Source organism: Pelodiscus sinensis, chromosome 1 (genome assembly GCF_052426305.1).
Source record: "Pelodiscus sinensis isolate ZL-2025 chromosome 1, ASM5242630v1, whole genome shotgun sequence".
NCBI classification, from domain to species: domain Eukaryota; kingdom Metazoa; phylum Chordata; order Testudines; family Trionychidae; genus Pelodiscus; species Pelodiscus sinensis.
In genome coordinates this window covers 349,143,954-349,162,770 of record NC_143052.1, presented here as the reverse complement: position 1 = coordinate 349,162,770, position 18,817 = coordinate 349,143,954, and the positions used below count along the sequence as shown (strand labels likewise).

General features: G+C 48.5%; 2 protein-coding genes across 2 annotated transcripts; both read right to left on the bottom strand.

Moving 5' to 3' along the window:
* Positions 1 to 390: 390 nt before the first annotated feature.
* LOC142827207 (olfactory receptor 52K2-like) lies at positions 391 to 1,353 on the bottom strand. The gene has a single exon (XM_075921460.2). It carries the CDS (start codon positions 1,351 to 1,353, stop codon positions 391 to 393), a length of 963 nt encoding a protein of 320 aa, XP_075777575.1.
* A 12,493-nt stretch (positions 1,354 to 13,846) lies between these two features.
* LOC142827192 (olfactory receptor 52K2-like) lies at positions 13,847 to 14,809 on the bottom strand. The gene has a single exon (XM_075921394.2). It carries the CDS (start codon positions 14,807 to 14,809, stop codon positions 13,847 to 13,849), a length of 963 nt encoding a protein of 320 aa, XP_075777509.1.
* Between the last annotated feature and the right edge of the window lie 4,008 nt (positions 14,810 to 18,817).

The following is an 18,817-nucleotide window of genomic DNA, read 5'->3' as shown; positions in this document are numbered from 1 at the left end:
GAGGAGAGCCGCCATTTTTAAAACCCCGCTGGTTCGAACCCCGTGCAGCGCGGCTACACGGGGCACGAACTAGGTAGTTCGAACTAGGCTTCCTAGTTCGAACTACTGTTACTCCTCGTGAAATAAGGAGTAACGGTAGTTCGAAGTAGGAAGCCTAGTTCGAACTACCTAGTTCGTGCCCCGTGTAGCCGCGCTGCACGGGGTTCGAACCAGCGGGGTTTTAAAAATGGCGGATCCCTGCTTATGCAAATGAAGCCCGGGAAATTCAAATCCCAGGCTTCATTTGCAAGTGCGGTATGCCTATATTACCCCGCTAGTTCGAACTAGCGGGGTAGTGTAGACATACCCACAGAGATTTTCCTGTATCCTGGGGCTGATTCAGTGGCCCTTCTAGATAGTGACCTCTGCAAAGAACCTTCTTGGGCAAAAGAGCTTCAAGATCTGTTTCCGGATCTGCTTGGTCTTCATGCCGTAGATGACTGGGTTGAGCATGGGGATCAGGACGAAGTACAGGTCGGCAAACAAGACAAAGATGTGGCGAGGAATTCGGAGGCCAAACATGTGCAGGTACATGGAAAGGATCCCTCCCACGTAGAAGAGCAGGATGACACCGATGTGGGAACTGCAGGTACTGAAGGCCTTGTGACGCGCCTCGTGGGACGGAAGCCGGAAGAGGGAGTGGAGGATCATGCCGTAAGAGAAGGCGATGCAGATGGCGTCTGCCCCCACCAGGCCCGTGGCCACAACGATGCTGTACAGGTCATTAACTGATGTGTCGGTGGTGGCCAGCTCCACCACGGTCACATGGTCACAAAAGGAATGAGGGATGACATTTGTTCTACAGTAGGAAAGACTGGTTAGAAGGCAGGTTAAGGGTGGCACGACCATCACCCCCCTCGCAAGGGACAGCAGCCCAATCAAGGCAATCTTTGGGTTGGTTAGGATGGCCTTATATCTCAGGGGCTCGCAGATAGCCACGTATCGGTCTATGGCCATGGCCAGGAGCACCCCCGACTCCATGGCGGAGAGAAAAAGGATGAAGAACATCTGGAGGAAGCAGAACTCGTAGCTGATCTCTCTGTCATCCAGCCAGAAGATGCTCAGCATTTTGGGGACAACAGTCGTAGAGAAGACCAGATCAATGACAGCCAGCATGGAGAGGAAATAGTACATGGGCTCATGGAGGGTCACGTCCTGCTTTACCACAAAGAGAACAGCACCGTTTCCCAGCAGAGTAATTATGTACGTGATGCAGAGCGGGATGGCGATCCAGATGTGCTGAGATTCCAGGCCAGGGACGCCGATCAGCAGGAACGTAGAGGGGTTAGAGCAGGACTGATTGGAGAATGACATGATCTATGGCATATGCCAGTCAGTCGATTTGCAGAAGTTTTGTCCCTGCCTTGCAATATTAGATATGGTGCTCCTGTCAAATAATAATATCTGATTCCTACATGAATAAAAAGATAAATATTAGACCCACGCGACTCTAATCTGAATATGTTCTCACATCTTGTGTCAAAAAGACCAAAAGGCATAGCCATGTTTGTCTGTAACTTTAAAAACGAATGGTCCTCTGGCACTTTAGAAACTAACCAAAATGTACAGAATCATGAGCTCTTGTGGGCAAAACCCACTTCATCAGATGAGCTGGAGAGGAATAACAGAAGCCCGGAATTTTATAACAGAAAAAGAAGGGCGGAGGGGGGAGGTACCTGTCAATTGTAGGACTGGTGCTAATGTTGGAAGTGTCCCATACTTGGCTTTTGATGTACAAAGAGGTGTTAAATTCAGGGAAGTATGGATTTGTCTTTTGACACTGATTAGGTATAAAACTTTCAATGTATATATTCTTACTTGTTCACTAACACTTGAATCCCACAACTGTAGAGAAATCTATATGACTTTCTATCACTTTTTTTGCTTTTCATCAATCATCATCAGCATCAACAACAACAACAACAACAACAACAATGGGTTCAACACCCCCTGGTGTCCAATACCTCCTTCGCTATTTCCTTCCATCTTTTCCTGTCCACTGCAGAGTGCTTTAGTTTCTGTAGACTAGCTCCGCACCAATCTACTACATCATCTCCCCATTCTCTGTAGGGTCTGCTCTCCTATTCGGACCATCCATTATATTAAATACCAAGGTCTTGACTTTTCACTCGTAGTTCATTCTGCAGATATGCCCGAATAGCTGTAACTTCCCTTGTATAACCTTCTGCAGTAGGTTCTTGTTTGGCTGTATCTTCCAATATAATTCCTCGTTGGTGATCTTCTGTATCCATCCTATTCTCAGGATCTTTCTATAACAACTCCTCTCAAATGCCAATATCCTTCTCTTCAAATCTTTCCTTCTTCAATCTATGCACGTTTTCAAGACACTCAGCTTCATTCCCAAGCTAATCGCTTTACTTTTCCAGATCTTATCCATCCCCTTCAAACTCACTCTTGCTTTCTCTATTCTAGTCGCTATTTCCTTCTTACATTCTAGATCATATGTCATGCTGCTCCCCAAAGATGTGAACTTCTCTACATTCTCTAGTTCCAGCCCTTCTACACTGATCTTCCTTCCTATTTCCTTATCTCCAGATACCTTTGTCTTCATTTTATTGATATTCATAATCAATCTGTACCGCTTCCCTTCCTCATTTAGCACCTACACCATTCTCACTAGCTTCTCTTCATCTTTCTCGATGATAACTATATCACACACAAACCTCAAGTTGTTAATTTTTATCCCATGCACCAATATCCCTTCTACCTATTCCTTGACCGTTTCCATCGTTCTCTCTAGGCGCGTGATGATGACGTTCTTGGGATAAATCATTTCACTTTTGGAAACATCTACTTTCGGCAAGGCCCTGTGAATTGCACTTGCCTGGGCCTCTGGGGGTATTACCCCCTTACAAACAATAAACTATGTAATTATTTTAAACAGTCATGAAACTGACACTTTTAAATCACTTTCATAGTATTGCCAACCTAAATGGTCATAGATGAAGAATCAGGCTCACCAAAAATCATGAGATTTTAACATAAAGAAATGATGTAAAAAGAAGAGTTTTGCTGAGGGTGAGTCATTTACATTATGCGTCGTTACGATGCACTGAAGTCACGTTTTCTCCACAACCACGAGAGCTAGGAACTTCATGTGTCTTTAAGAATGATGGCTGAATTCAACCCATGCTACTTGACTCCTTGCACTGGCACTTGAAAGAAAACAGTAATTATCATGAGACTCGGGACAATATTATTGGGGTTGGACACCTTGCTTTCACTCCTCTTTAAAGGCTGGTTATTTTCCAGAAGGATCTTAAACACCACACTGCACTGACGGATTTGAATTTTCACAGGAGACTATTATAACTCAAACACCAAGAAAATTCCATGAGGTATCTCCGGGCCTCTGCAGGCAGGAAAGGAAAATAAACAGACCCAGAAGCTTTGGCCAGCTCAACACAAACTGTCCCGCTTGGGTTTGTTCCCATTTGCCAGAGGCCTCTTTGTTTGCGGCCTGCATCAGAGGGAAAAGCTGGGGATAGGGAGCTAGCCCAGCCAGGGCTGCGTTCTCCTCCTCCCCTCTCCCACACCTAAGGGACTCCCAGTGTGACTTTAGGCCAGTGCCTTAGGGACAGAGCTGCAAAGGTTTTAGGCACCCACAGGTGCAGGCAGGCACCTAGTGGAGTTTACAGAGCACCTGACCTTGTAGCCCAGGGGTGGGACACCTAAGGCCCAGGGATCAGGCCCCTGAGTCTCAGGGCTCCCCCCAACATTGGCCCATGCTCCAGACCACCACCAACATCGCTCCACAGGGCTCCTAGCCTAGGCCCCCCTATACTCCGGTGAGTCCGGGGTGTGACGGACCGGGCCGTGTCTGGGCACAGCTGAGGGCATCCGCTCAGGGCGAACTGCTCGAATCCGGGGCTACTTACAGCCCCCGATTGGTGACCTCTCCACACAGGCCACAAACCAGTCCCACAGAGCACTTCAGCAACTTGCCTGAAGCCTCCCGAGCAAAACCCCTCCGACACCCCAGCAATATCCGTGCCCCAGATGGCCCCGGGCCTCATACACAGGTGGGGGGTCCTAGCACCCAATCCCACCTACCCCGAACAAGTTCTGTCCGGTTCCAAGAAACCAGCCACAGATCCCTGGTCAATTTACCCTCTGGACCTTACCCACAAATCACGCTGGGCCAATCCTTTAGAATCTATATCTAAAGGTTTATTATTACAGGAAAGAAAAGCCTGAGAGTAAGGTTATTAAAGTACAGTACGTTACATGCACCGAATCTCAGAGTTCTCGATGCAGGCTCTAGCAGAGATGTTGCAGCTGCTGGTTTAAAAATCCTTATTGCACATCCTACGATCAGGATGGGTTCACAGGTCTTCCGGGCTCTTCAATCCCTGCAGTGCTGCCTCTGGGATGAAGTGCTGAGCTGAGAACAAAATGGCATCGACCACATGGCCTCTTTATACCTCCTTCCTGGCCTCTTCTGGTATGTAGCAGGTCACCTGGTCCTCAGCCTCTCTCTGCTGGCCACTCTTAGGTGTCCGCCCTCATGCTTTAGGTGTGTCTTTGGGCCATCAAGTGCCATTGTTCTACAGGGCTTCGCTACTCAGCCTGTCCATAGCAATGCTTAACCACATTCAGAGAAATATTCAGCTTCCACACAGATTACAGATTCCTACCTACACACACAGACATTATATACTCACATAAACAGCGTACACAGGATCAGAAAACAACAAGCTCCCATTCAATACCCCACATGGCTCCCTTTCATACCAATTTCTGGGGCCAACACCCCCACCTAGGGGTGCAGCAGCGATCTGGCTGCTTTCCTCCATTTCGGTAATGTGACACGGGGAATGTGGGAAGAGTCGTTCTCCTTCTCAGTTGGCCACGTCAGTGAGAGTTTGAGAGCTGCGGGGCGGGGGGGGGGGGGGGGGTTTGGTTGGTTTTTGCTTCTCGCTTTGTGCCAAAAAAGGTTCCTCACCTCAGCTCTAGGCGGTATTAAACATCCCAGTAAGTGTCTAAGTGCCTGTGTGTGCCTCAGTGCCCCCTCCGCACACTGGAGAGAACTCTGCTGATGGGGCTACATAAGTACCACAGGTAGAGGGCAAATTTCTCTATCCACTGCAGGCCCAACCTGGGGGTTAACCCATTTTTTCACCTGTGCCCCTCGCCTCGCCTTCTTTTCTGAATGGCAGCTTGGCCCAGAAGACTTGGCTGAGTTTCTTCGGAGCGCCCTGCGTTCTCTCACCAACCTAGGAGCTGCTTACGGGGATCCTGCCCCATGCTCAGTGATAAGAGGAGAAAGACCAGGGCTGCGGTCACATTACAATAACTTGGAGACAGCAGACACCCCTGGCTACTGCCTGATCAGCCCAAGCTCTTGTACAGCTATTACAGTGGGTTGTACCAGCCCTGAGTCTGATAAAGTAAGACCTGTGTATATCCGCATGCTCGGGGATTAGAGCATTCCGGTTATCTAAAAAATCTGCTTATCTGAGGGTCCCATCAACCTAGGAAAAACCAACTGACAATAACAGTAAAGCTCAAGTTTTTAATATTGATAGTTTTGTAGGGTGAGGCAGTTGCTCTCACATTTCTATTTTGAGTTAAAGGTGATTAGTACTTCTGAAATAAAAAATTGTTAAGCCAATCATGGTAAACCAAGCCAGGCCTGTGAGCCTGAAGTTGTGACAGTATTGTGGCTGGGGGCAATGCCGGTTAACAAAGTTTTCTGGTTAACAGAGTGCCAAATAACAAAGGTTTCACTGTATATGTATTTTTGTTAGTTTATAAGGTACCACAGGACCACTCATTTTTGTAAAGTTATTTTTAAGTTACAGACTAAGACAGCAACCCCTCTGGGACTTCTAGCCTGAGCAAAATGAACCAGAGAGAATTGCAACTGTTTGAGCATTGCAAATGACAGCCAATATCTCCAGAAAGATCTGTCTATGATTCAGACTGGCCTCCTCTCTAACCGTGTTTCTCATCTTTTTTTTTTATAAAGTACCCCTTTTTCCAAATAAAATTATAAGTACCCCCAGTACCTACAGTTTTCAGACACACAAAAATTTTTTTCTGCTGTTGCAAAATATTTGTTTAAACAACACAATCGTAGCCGAGCAGGAGATGAAAATTTGCGGTGTAAAAAATGCTGTAAGATTTAAAAAACAAATTCAGGTTTCTCCATATTTCAGTTGTGTTGATGTACCCTCCCCTCCCAGACTTCTCCCGAGTACTCCAAGTTTTACAGCGCTTTATTATTTTCATACTTTTTACACACAAAAATTAAATCACCTGCCCTGCTACGATTAACTTGTTTAAACAAATGTGTTGCAATAGTAGAAAACATTTTGTGTTTCTGAAAACTGTAGGTCCTGGGGGATACTTTATAAAAAGAGGTTGAGAAACACTGACCTAGATAGTTAATAGCCAAAACTTCAAGGGATTAGAAACACGGATCGTCCTTTCTTTCTTTCTTTCTTTCTTTCTTTCTTTCTTTCTTTCTTTCTTTCTTTCTTCCTTCCTTCCTTCCTTCCTTCCTTCCTTCCTTCCTTCCTTCCTTCTGTCTGGGGTTCAGAAGCTCTGTCTGGGGCAGGGATTTTATTGTGCTTTCTAACCTTACTAACCTGCTCCGTTTAACTTTAAAAACTGGGATCCATGCTTTAGTTTTCAGGGTGAAAGCTTTGCCATTCTTGATGTCACATCTTATCTGGGTACCTTTTTTAAATCGTATAAATTCTGGAATTCTACCCAGTGCACAATGTGCTTTCCCGATGCACTGGGAGCAGAACAGATCAACATTTTGGTTCCAATACTTTCTGCAGTGAAAAGTCATTTTTCAAGGCAGATGAAATTTTGGCAGAAAATTTTCATTGTGCTCTAAACTTCCTGGGTTTGGAGATGAAATCTTTGCCCTCCCCCACTCTCTCACCTAAAACAGAAACTCCCCAAAAATTTCTGTAAAAATATTTTTGGGTAAAAATCTTTGACTCTTATCTGTAATTTATTTTTACTGAACAAAAAGATTATAAGTGAAAACAGATTTTAAAGGGGAATATTTCCTGCTTTGGTGGTTGATTTTTCATCAACTCAAGAGAAACAATTTCAATATAAATGTGAGGGGAGGGAAATGAAAAAACAAACTAAAAGTATCCAGCAAAAAATAATTGGTTTTGGGGGGAGGTTGTTTATTTGTTTTGTTGCCTAGCTCTAATTGTGAGATCACACACACTGCAAACGCTGAACCACCCCCAGTCTGCAAAGCCTGTGACAAACACTGCAGTTTAACTTAGTGATAGAGATGCAGCCGTGTTAGTTTGGTCTAGCTGAAACAAAAGACAGAACTATGTAGCACTTTAAAAACTAACAAGATGGTTTATTAGGTGATGATCTCTCGTGGGCCAGACCCACTTCCTCAGATCAAGATGTGTGAATCAATGCACACAAAACAGATATAAGACTCTCTGACAGGGAGAAAGCTGTTGCTTGCCATTTCAGCCAGACTGACCGTTCCCTCAATGACCTGAAAACATGCACATTGCCTAAAGAGACTTTAACTCCAGACTTCAACGAGAAGCTTCAGAATTGTCATTCATGCTTAAATTTGACACTTTATGTACGGGTTTAAACAAAGACTCTAATTTTCTCACCCATTACAAGATAGCTTCCCCAATTATCACCCCTATGTCATTACCTCACAGACACCAAACTTCCCCCCTCACTCCCACTCTGTTCTAAAATTTGATTTGTCAATTTCACACGTGTTCATTTTTTTTGATTGTATCACTTTGGTATATATGGTTGTGCCGATTTTCTTCCACATATTGATCTGAGGAAGTGGGTCTGACCCACGAAAGCTCATCACCTAATAAACCACCTTGTTAGTCTTTAAAGTGCTACATAGTTGCAGTTAACTTAGCTCCCTTTCAGTCAGCCTCATGCCGAGGATTTTCCAAAGAGCAGCTCTTTCCCTGCTGCCACCCCATGCGTTCAAACAACCCAACATGGTCACCTACCTCCTGGTAGGTCTCCAGCCTGCCCTTCTTCATCTCACGGTCTTGCTGTGCCCGTGTGTGTCTGTGTGTGTATGAGTGCGAAATGTCCAGGCAACATTGCAGGGACTTTATAACTCATCTCAGCTAAACCCTATGGGAGCTGTGCACCAGAGGGCCGTCTCTGGGGACTCTGGCCTCTAATTGTGCTAGTCTAAGGCTCTGAAAGAGCAAGGAGATTGGCCCTAGATTGCTTCTCACTGGCCTGCTCTGCTTTGCCAGCCCCAGGGTATGGAGCCAGGAGGGTGTCGTGCAACCTAGCTGTGCAGATTATGGCTAGTAGGGTTGGTTCCCTCTTTCTGTGAAGCTTCCCCAGGGGAAAATCCTCTCGTCTAAAAACTTCTGTCAGGTTGGAGCCACACCCTAGAACAGGGCCTGACTGAGCTCCCTGCCCAGCAGCCAGCTCTGAAAGGATGCCCTGCCAGTAACCACAGATGAACCTCAACCTTGGATCTCCCGGCAATGCTCTATTGTCAAAGCCAGAAAGCCACTTCCCCCGTGGCCTGGCTCCATCACACACACTCACACACACACACACACACACACACACACACTCAAGCTTTCTTCCCCACCATCAGTCTCTCCTGTGATGCTGGCCTTTCCAGCAGGGCTGCTCTGGCAGCACCAAGGACACAAAAAGCCAGTGGATTGGATTCCCCAGGTGTGAGCTGGTGTGGCCAGGTCCTACTCTTTGCCTCTTACCCAGTCTTTGGCAGGGCTATGTTGGGGGCCAGACAGGAGCAAAGGAGCAGGGTCAGAACGTGACTGGGCCCCACAATCCCCAGCAGGAGTCCTGGGCCTTGGGGATGTATTGTGCACGTGTTGTTTAGAGCAGCCCTGAGGCTGCTCCGACCTTTACAGGCCATGGGTCTGAGGCGATACCACTGGCTTCCTTGCACGGCTCTGTTCCAGTCTGTTCCATTCAGGACTTCATACCACGCGCCTCACTGCAGTGTGTGAGCTCCTTCCAGTAGCACCTCACGTTACCGCCTGTCACGTGCTGCCTCCCCTGCCCTGTCCGGGGCAAATGTGTGGGGCAGAGCGGTGTGAGAGGAGGCCAGTGGGAGACATGCCCTGTGCCTGTGGAGCGGAGCACACAGAGGTTTGGGAGGGCTCCTTGCTCTGGGAAGTCTGTTTCACAGTCTCAGGTCAGACCACAAGTGAGCTCTGTCTCCTGCACTGACGCTCTTCGCCCTTCATGCCGAGCCTGCCCCGGGGCCTGGAATCTGAGCTGTTGACCATGGTCGTCAGCCCAGACTTTCTGAAATGCTGAGTCTAGTCCATTAAACAGGGACCAAGCCTTGAACTTGAAGTGCTCCCGTCCCCTCACTGTGCCCGGGCAGGGCCGGCCCATAACATTTTGGCACCTGAGGCGGGGCGCTCAAATGATGCCCCCATGTCCCCTCGCTTGGGCCAAAACTTTGAAAGGTCTCAATTCTGCCTTCTTCCTGTTCTTTTTGCTCCCCTTCCTCCAGCACAGCACTCCACCATCTCCGAGCAGGGAGAATACATCTGCACCAGCAGCAGACACAATTTTCTACACTCTGGGTCCTAGTGGTTCCCCCCTACAGTCTGGCACCTCAAGCAGCCGCCTCAATACGCCTCATGGTAAAGCCAGCCCTGTGCCCAGGGCATGTTGGGAGCTGTTCAGAATTAAGGCCAATGTCCGTAGCTTTGAAAATAGTTGAAGAAAGCAATAAATTATCTCTCCAGGGGGTGTGGCACAACTCCCTGCAGTTCACTTTGGCTACGTCTACATGGCATGCCTTTTTCGACAGAGGCTTTGTCAACAGCCGCGGGCAGGTAGTTCAAACTACCGGGCATTTAAAAATGGCAGTGCCCGGGAACATGCAAATAAAGTCCAGGATATTTTAATCCCGGGCTTCATTGGCACGTTCGAATGCCTACATTAGCCACTCAAGGGTGGTGAACCCGTGTCGAATAGAATAGAAGTCAATACAGACCAAGGATGGTGGTGCAACACAAGACTGATTTTTGGAACTCTTCGGATGGAGCTCCAGGGGGCAGGGAGAACTGATCACAAGATCCTTTTCCCACAACAATGGCCTTGTCATCAATTTTGCCCCCCAGACTTCCCGGCAAGAGGGTATTTGCAGCTTATTGTGACCCATTCAAAAGAGCACACACTGCTTACCCAGTCGTTATTTTACGGGTACCGTCAGTGCTCTGCATGCATTCCCAGACACAGACACAACCCAGTGCAGGACACTACTGTATTTTTTCCTAACCCCTCTTCCGGCCAGCAGCAATAGGAGCCCTTATACCTCTCTCCTAGGGACTTGTGATACCCCCACTTTGGACCAATGGCCCTGTGTTCCCAGGCCAGGTGTGGAAACCAATCACAACCTCTACAGCCTCGAGGCTATTCCCATTCACTGGCACCGTAAATCGAAGACACGGTGCTTTGTACCTGGAAAGGAGGGGATAAATGAAAAGACAGGGAAAGGAACAGGCAAAGGAACAAAAGAGGTCAGATCCATGGGACCCCAGCTAATTTCACAGTGCAGTGGGGCGGCTGCTCCATTCTGGTAAGGGAGGGATTAAAAGCAGGCTGGAAAGAACCCCTTCCAATGGAAGGGACACTTATCAGCCAATCAGAGGGCAGCTTGCTGGGACAGCCCTGTTTATAAGGAGCTGCTCAGCAGAGCTGTGGGCAGTTGGGTCCTGACCAAGGAGGGAGCAGGGGCAGGTTCCCAGGGAGGAACACCCTAGTTGGAGCAGTGCTGGGCAGGCTGAGAGGAGCAGAGAGAGAGAGGTTATGGGCCTTGAAACAAGGGCCGAGAAGGTGCAGGGGGGATGGGAAGCAGCCCAGGGAATGTGGGCAGTTAAGGGAGAGAAGGAGGGTAGGACAAGGCTGCAGCCAGAGGGTCCCTGGGCTGGGGGACCAGGGTACTGGATGAGCCTGGGCACCCCCACGCCAAGTCCCTTGCACCGCACCTTGGTGTGTGGCCTTTACAGTATAAATACATGACTAGGAGCCACCCTTGCACCGTCTGTTAGCTCCACGACCCTGGGAGGAATCGCTAGGCCCAGCTGCCTTCTCTCCCTGGCTCAGGAGCACCAGAACAGCGCAGGCCAGGGGGCTGTGCCCCCCGCTTTTCTCCTGCCTTAGGGGCGAGCTGTGGGGGGAGGAACCAGCAGCAGGCAGGGGTGGAACAGGGACAGGATACGTTGGAGGAAGGCCAGGGAAGAAGCCCATATTTATGGAAAGGTCACAGCACGCTGGTTAGGCTTATGCTGTTTGCCGGCATGTGTCACTGGTGTGTCTAAAGTGACGAGCATTGGCTTTCTGCGTGTATTTCACGTTTGCTTTAGGGAGACACCAACAGGAGGCTTGAACAGCCCTACTGTGAAGGGACTATTGAAGCCAAATGGCCCATCAGTCAGCACTTGGCAGACACTGGGCCTTGGGAGATGCCCTCCGCCTCTCATGAGCCTTCCTGGGTAGCTTCAGACTGTCACGTGGGCAGTGACTTCCCCCTGCAAAGAACTGAGTCGTGCATGGACAGGTGATGTGCCCCAAGGATGGGTCATGTGACTGGACGCCATCTTGTCGCTGTACTTTTCCACAACAGGAACGACGCGATTCCCTCCATTGGCAGAAGCTGTGAAAGAGGTCCTGACGTCATCACCATTTTTCCTCTTTCCTGCTCCCATTCGTCCACGGCTCAAGCCTCTGGACTGTGGATTTATGCCAATGGGAGCTATCGAACCAAGGGACCCTTCCAATCATTTGGAAGTAACCAGAGACTTGACTTAAGCCAGAAGATTATTCCATCCATGCTACCGGCATGAACCGAGGATTTTGCGTTTATTGTATGTATTTGCTTGTTTTAACCCACTCTAGCGCTCACCTTTATTTTGTTCCTTTATAAATAAACATTTAACGGTGTAGGCGTACCCTTCAGTGGTGCATTTGAAAATTCACCAGGGTCCAAATCCTGACAAGTCTTTAATTTTTCAAATAATATTGAAAAAAAAGTCCAGATTCTGAAAACCAGTAAAAATGTTGACAAGGAAATCGGGCTATTATGCTACCAGCCCCAGAGTGGGCTAAAATGTCACAAGAACATTTTCAAAAGAACCTCATCCATCTTCCCAACAGCTGCATTGACAATTTTTTAAATCATCATTTGAAAAAAAATTTCCCCAAGATCATGTCCAAATCTGTCACTGACCTTCGAAAGCAGCCCCTCAGCGGAGCCAGCCCTGGGAGAAAGTCCCTCAAATGTTAAAAATGGTGCAAAACTGTGTCCCGACTTTTTGGACAGCTCTGCCGAGAAGCCAGATGCAGCGTGTGTTGCACCTCCCCCCCTGGGGTGAGCTCACGTGCACCGTGCGTGTGATGCCACATGGGTCAGGGTGGTAACTTCTGCTGCAAAATGTCATCCTCCATGCACCATGATCTCCCGTGCACCGTGCATGTGAGGTCACGCAGCTGGGGACGGGGACGGGCAAGGAAAATGGAGACGACTGGTGAGTTCAGTCGCTGAGCCCTCCTTGGGCTGAATTACCACTGGGCCCGTCTCCCCCACCCTCCTGGGCTCCCCTCGACTCTGTGCTGCTGAGCCAGGCAGCAGGCCTCCTCCAGCACTGACAGGCATAGGGTCACAGCCCTCTGCAGTGAAATACAGACACTGGGATCCACTCAGCTCTGGGCAGGCTCAGCTACAGGGACCTGCCTCAGCACCCAAATGCACAACCTTTTAATCCATGAAAGAGACTATTTACCTGTCATATCTCCCCCTCAAAGTTGTTCTGACAATCTTTCACACACAGGCGGCCTTTCAGTCTAGGCCCCCAGGTCAGTCTACAATGTTCCCAGCAGTCCTCTTGGGTGGGTAGCCAGGGAGACCTGATCTCCTACATTACCTCACTCATAAGGCAGGAGTCCTTGGTTTTAGTCTGACGCCCCACCTAGCTACACATGGAACAGTCCATGGCTGAAGATGGATTCCAGCATCCGGCGACATGGTCACATGTCTCTGCAAGACCTCGTCTCCATACTTCATGGGCTGACCCACGTGTTCGCAGGCAGGCTAAGCTTCATTGTCTCTTTGCTAATGGGGCCTGAAGTACCATTAGTGGCTCTCACAATGTTAATAACACAGGAGTCTACTCCACATGCCCAAGCAGGGACGTAGCGAGGGAGGGCAGTTGCTTCTGGGTGCCATGCTAGGGGGGCACCAATTTAGTCCCATTCCACTCCCCCTGTCATCCCTCAGCTCACCTGCTCCTCTTCTGCCCACCACTGCTGGCTGGAGCCTCCTCCGCACTTCTCCGCGCCCAGCCCGACCCTCCTCAATCTCCGCCGGTGGGCTAGTGCATATTTCAGATGTATATTTACATAATGCATATGGCCTAGTCCCAAAATGGAGGGGGCAGGAGAAGACGTGGTACAACCTCCCCCCCCTCCCCGCTCCTCGCAAGGTCGAGCTCTGCCAAACATCAAGTTTGGGGCTCCGCCGCACGGTGGCGGAGGGGGGGAGGCGCAAATTTGGCCTTTGCCCCCAGCCGCATAACACCCTCACCATGCCTCTGTGTCTAAAGTGAGCTACAAAGATGATACATACGTATAAATGGGAAAACCATATTCAGTAAATTACAACTTTTCCAGTGATATTTTACATGGGGTATTTCTCATAAAGCACAGATGCAATCATATTCAGATGCATATTTCCATAATGCATATGGGATGCCCCGACACAGGGATTTTCCTGGATCCTGGGGCTCCTTCAGTGGCCCTCCTAGATAGTGACCTCTGCAAAGAGCTTTCTTGGGCAAAAGAGCTTCAAGATCTGTTTCCGGATCTGCTTGGTCTTCATGCCGTAGATGACTGGGTTTAGCATGGGGGTCAGGACGAAGTACAGGTCGTCAAACAAGACAAAGATGTGGCGAGGAACGCTGATGCGAATCATGTGCACGTACATGGGAAGGATCCCTCCCACATAGAAGAGCAGGATGACACCGATGTGGGAACTGCAGGTACTGAAGGCCTTGTGACGCGCCTCGTGGGATGGAAGCCGCAAGAGGGAGTGGAGGATCATGCCATAAGAGAAGGCGATGCAGATGGCGTCTGCCCCCACCAGGCCCGTGGCCACAACGATGCTGTACAGGTCGCTGACTGATGTGTCGGTGGTGGCCAGCTCCACCACGGTCACATGGTCACAATAGGAATGAGGGATGACATTTGTTCTACAGTAGGAAAGACTGGTTAGAAGGCAGGTTAAGGGTGGCACGACCGTCACCCCCCTCGCAAGGGACAGCAGCCCCATCAAGGCAATCTTTGGGTTGGTTAAGATGGCCTTATATCTCAGGGGCTTGCAGATAGCCACGTATCGGTCTATGGCCATGGCCAGGAGCACTCCCGACTCCATGGCGGTGAGAAAAAGGATGAAGAACATCTGGAGGAAGCAGAACTCGTAGCTGATCTCTCTGTCATCCAGCCAGAAGACACTCAGCATTTTGGGGACAACAGCCGTAGAGAAGACCAGATCAATGACAGCCAACATGGAGAGGAAATAGTACATGGGCTCATGGAGGGTCACATCCAGCTTTACCACAAAGAGAACAGCACCGTTTCCCAGCAGAGTAATTATGTACATGATGTAGAGCGGGATGGCGATCCAGATGTGCTGAGATTCCAGGCCAGGGACGCCGGTCAGCAGGAACGTAGAGGGGTTAGAGCAGGACTGATTGGAGAATGACATGACCTACGGCATATGCCAGTCAGTCGATTCGCAATATTAGATATGGTGCTCCTGTCAAATAATAATATCTGATTCCTATATGAAGAAAAAAATTAATATTAGACCCACGCGGCTCTAATGTGAATATGTTCTCACATCTTGTGTCAAAATACCAAAAGATGTAGCCATGTTTGTCTGTACCTTTAAAAACGAATGGTCCTCTGGCACTTTAGAAACTAACCAAAATGTACAGAATCATGAGCTCTTGTGGGCAAATCCCACTTCATCAGATGAGCTGGAGAGGAATAACAGAAGCCTGGAATTTTATAACAGAAAAAGAAGGGCAGAGGAGGGAGGTACCTGTCAATTGTAGGACTGGTGCTAATGTTGGAAGTGTCCCATACTTGGCCTTTGATGTACAAAGAGGTGTTAAATTCAGGGAAGGCTGGATTTGTCTTTGGACACTGATTAGGTATAAAACTTTCAATGTATATTCTTACTTGTCTTGAATCCCACAACTGTAGAGAAATCTATATTACTTTCTATCATTTTTTTTGCTTTTCATCAATCATCATCATCAACAACAACCCTGGACTCAACGCCCCCTGGTGTCCGATGGCTCCTTCACTATTTCCTTCCATCTTTTCCTGTCCACTGCAGAGTGCTTTAGTTTCTGTAAACTAGCTCCGCACCAATCTACTACATCATCTCCCCATTCTCTGTAGGGTCTGCTCTCCTATTCGGACTATCCATTATATTAAATACCAAGGTCTTGACTTTTCACTCGTAGTTCATTCTGCAGATATGCCCGAATAGCTGTAACTTCCCTTGTATAACCTTCTGCAGTAGGTTCTCGTTCGGCTGTATCTTCCAATATAATTCCTCGTTGGTGATCTTCTGTATCCATCCTATTCTCAGGATCTTTCTATAACAACTCCTCTTGAATGCCAATATCCTTCTCTTCAAATCTTTCGTTATCACCCATGTCTCACATCCGTACAACATGCTGGTAAATATTCACGTCTTCAAGACACTCAGCTTCATTCCCAAGCTAATCGCTTTACTTTTCCAGATCTTATCCATCGCCTTCAAACTCACTCTTGCTTTCGCTATTCTAGTCTCTATTTCCTTCTTACATTCTAGATCATATGTCATGCTGCTCCCCAAATATGTGAACTTCTCTACATTCTCTAGTTCCAGCCCTTCTACACTGACCTTCCTTTCTATTTCCATATCTCCAAATAACTTTGTCTTCATTTTATCGATATTCATAATCAATCTGTACCGCTTCCCTTCCTCATTTAGCACCTACACCATTCTCACTAGCTTCTCTTCATCTTCCTCGATGATAACTATATCACACACAAACCTCAAGTTGTTAATTTTCATCCCATGCACCAATATCCCTTCTACCTATTCCTTGATCTTTTCCATCGTTCTCTCTAGGCACGTGATGATGATGTTCTTGAGATAAATCATTTCACTTTTGGAAACATCTACTTTGGGCAAGACTCTGTGAATTTACACTGCACCTGCCTGGGCCTCTGGGGGTATTACCCCCTTACAAACAATAAACTATGTAATTATTTTAAACAGTCATGAAACTGACACTTTTAAATCACTATTGCCAACCTAAATGGTCATAGATAAAGAATCAGGCTCACCAAAAATCATGAGATTGCCTTTAACATAAAGAAATGATGTAAAAAGAAGAGTTTTGCTGAGGGTGGGTCATTTACATTACACTTCGTTAAGATGCACTGAAGTCACGTTTTCTCCACAACCACGAGAGCTAGGAACTTCATTTATCTTTAAGAATGATGGCTGAATTCAACCCATGCCACTTGACTCCTAGCGCTGGCACTTGAAAGAAAACAGTAATTAACATGAGACTCAGGACAAAATTATGGGGGTTGGACACCTTGCTTTCACTCCTTTTTAAAGGCTGGTTATTTTCCAGAAGGATCTTAAACACCACACTGCACTGATGGACTTGAATTTTCACAGGAGACTATTTTAACTCAAACACCAAGAAAATTCCATGAGGTATCTCCGGGCCACTGCAGGCAGGAAAGGAAAATAAACAGGCCAAGGAGCTCTGGGCAGCTTGTCCTCTTCAAAGAAAGTTGGAGGGTCAAATTTTCTAGTGCTTAATTGAATAAAACTTCTATTGCCATCAGCCCCTCCCTTCAAAGGCACCACATCGCAGTGAACATGTGATGACCCATATGGGAAGTAACTATACTCTTTGTACTGGAATATCTGAGCCAGTTTACCTAGAGTTACACACCCCCTATGACTGGCTCAGGGGTTACATTTTCTGGCATGTTAGGACAGAGCTCGGCATGCAGATGGAGCCCAGGGAATAAAACAAATCATGACAATAATCATCGACTTCACGGACTCTCTGGATCCAATTTCTGGTTTAGTCTGGAACTGGCTTGGCCATGGCTGAACCCTAAGACTTGGTGGCAGATTCACATCTGACACCCTTTCGACACTTTCTCATTCTTTCCTTTCCTCAAACTCGGATCAAAACAAACCGGCCCCAGTTACAATCTGAACAAGCTCAGCAGGCATTGCCGTACAACTCCACCTGGGGCCGAGCCTGCCACCCCGTAGGGTTACCTGCTCTTCTCTCCTCTCACCTCATCCTGACTTCGGCCTGCCTGCCCTCTGTGCTGCTTTGCACACGGCATGGGCCGCTTTGCCCATCCCCGGGGGCCAAAGGCTGCACTCTCTGGGTATGTCTACACTAGAAAGTTAGTTCGAACTAACGGACGTTAGTTCGAACTAACTTTCCTATGCGCTACACTAGCGCTCCGCTAGTTCGAATTTGAATCGAACTAGCGGAGCGCTTAGTTCGAACTAGGTAAACCTCATTTTACGAGGACTAACGCCTAGTTCGAACTAGCTAGTTCGAACTAAGGGCTGTGTAGCCCTTTAGTTCGAACTAGTGGGAGGCTAGCCCTCCCCAGGTTTCCCTGGTGGCCACTCTGGCCAACACCAGGGAAACTCTATGCCCCCCTCCCGGCCCCGGACCCCTTAAAGGGGCACGGGCTGGCTACGGTGCCCGTGCCAGGTGCAAGCCTGCCAGCACCCAGCTAGCAGACCCTGCACCTGGCACGGCACAGAGCCACCCACCCGATGCCCCCCAGCCCACCCCCTCTTGCCGGGACCAGGCTGGCGGCTCCCGGGAGCTTGCCCTGGACCGCAAGAGGCGGGCACCTTCCTGGGCTAGTGCGGACATCGTGGACCTCGTCCACGATCTCCGCACTAGGCACAGGAAAGTGGCCGGCTAGGGCAGGAGAGCTGCCAGCCTGGCCACCCAGGAGCAGGTGTGCATGAAAATCAAGGGGGTCCACTGAGACCCCCGACACTGAGCCCTGAGCTTACAATGGCCGTACTGGGTCAGACCAAAGGTCCATCTAGCCCAGTAGCCTGTCTGCCAACAGCGGCCAACCCTAGGGACCCTGGAGGGGATGGACCGAAGACAATGACCAAGCCATTTGTCTCGTGCCATCCCTCTCCAGCCTTCCACAAACTTTGGGCAGGGACACCACTCCTACCCTCTGGCTAATAGGACTCCATGGACCCAACCTCCATGACTTGATCTCACTTCCCTTTAAACTCTGTTCTAGTTCTAGCCTTCACAGCCTCCTGCAGCAAGGAGTTCCACAGGTTAACTATTTGCTTTGTGAAGAAGAACAACTTTCTCTTACTAGTTTCAAGCCTGCTACCCATTCCTTTCCTTTGGTGTCCTCTAGTCCTTCTTTATGGGAACTCGGGAAGAACTTTTCTGTATGCACCCTCTCCACCCAACCCCTTCTTTTAGAGACCTCTATCCTGTCCCCCCTCCGTCTCCTCTTTTCTAAGCTGAACAGTCCCAGTCTCTGTAGCCTCTCTTCATCTGGGACCTGTTCCCAACCCCTGATCATGTTAGTTGCCCTCCCCTCTCCCAGCCTTTCTCTTCCCCTCTCCCACCTCCTTTTCCCAGTCTCCCCCAGTTTTTTTCAATAAAGACAGAGT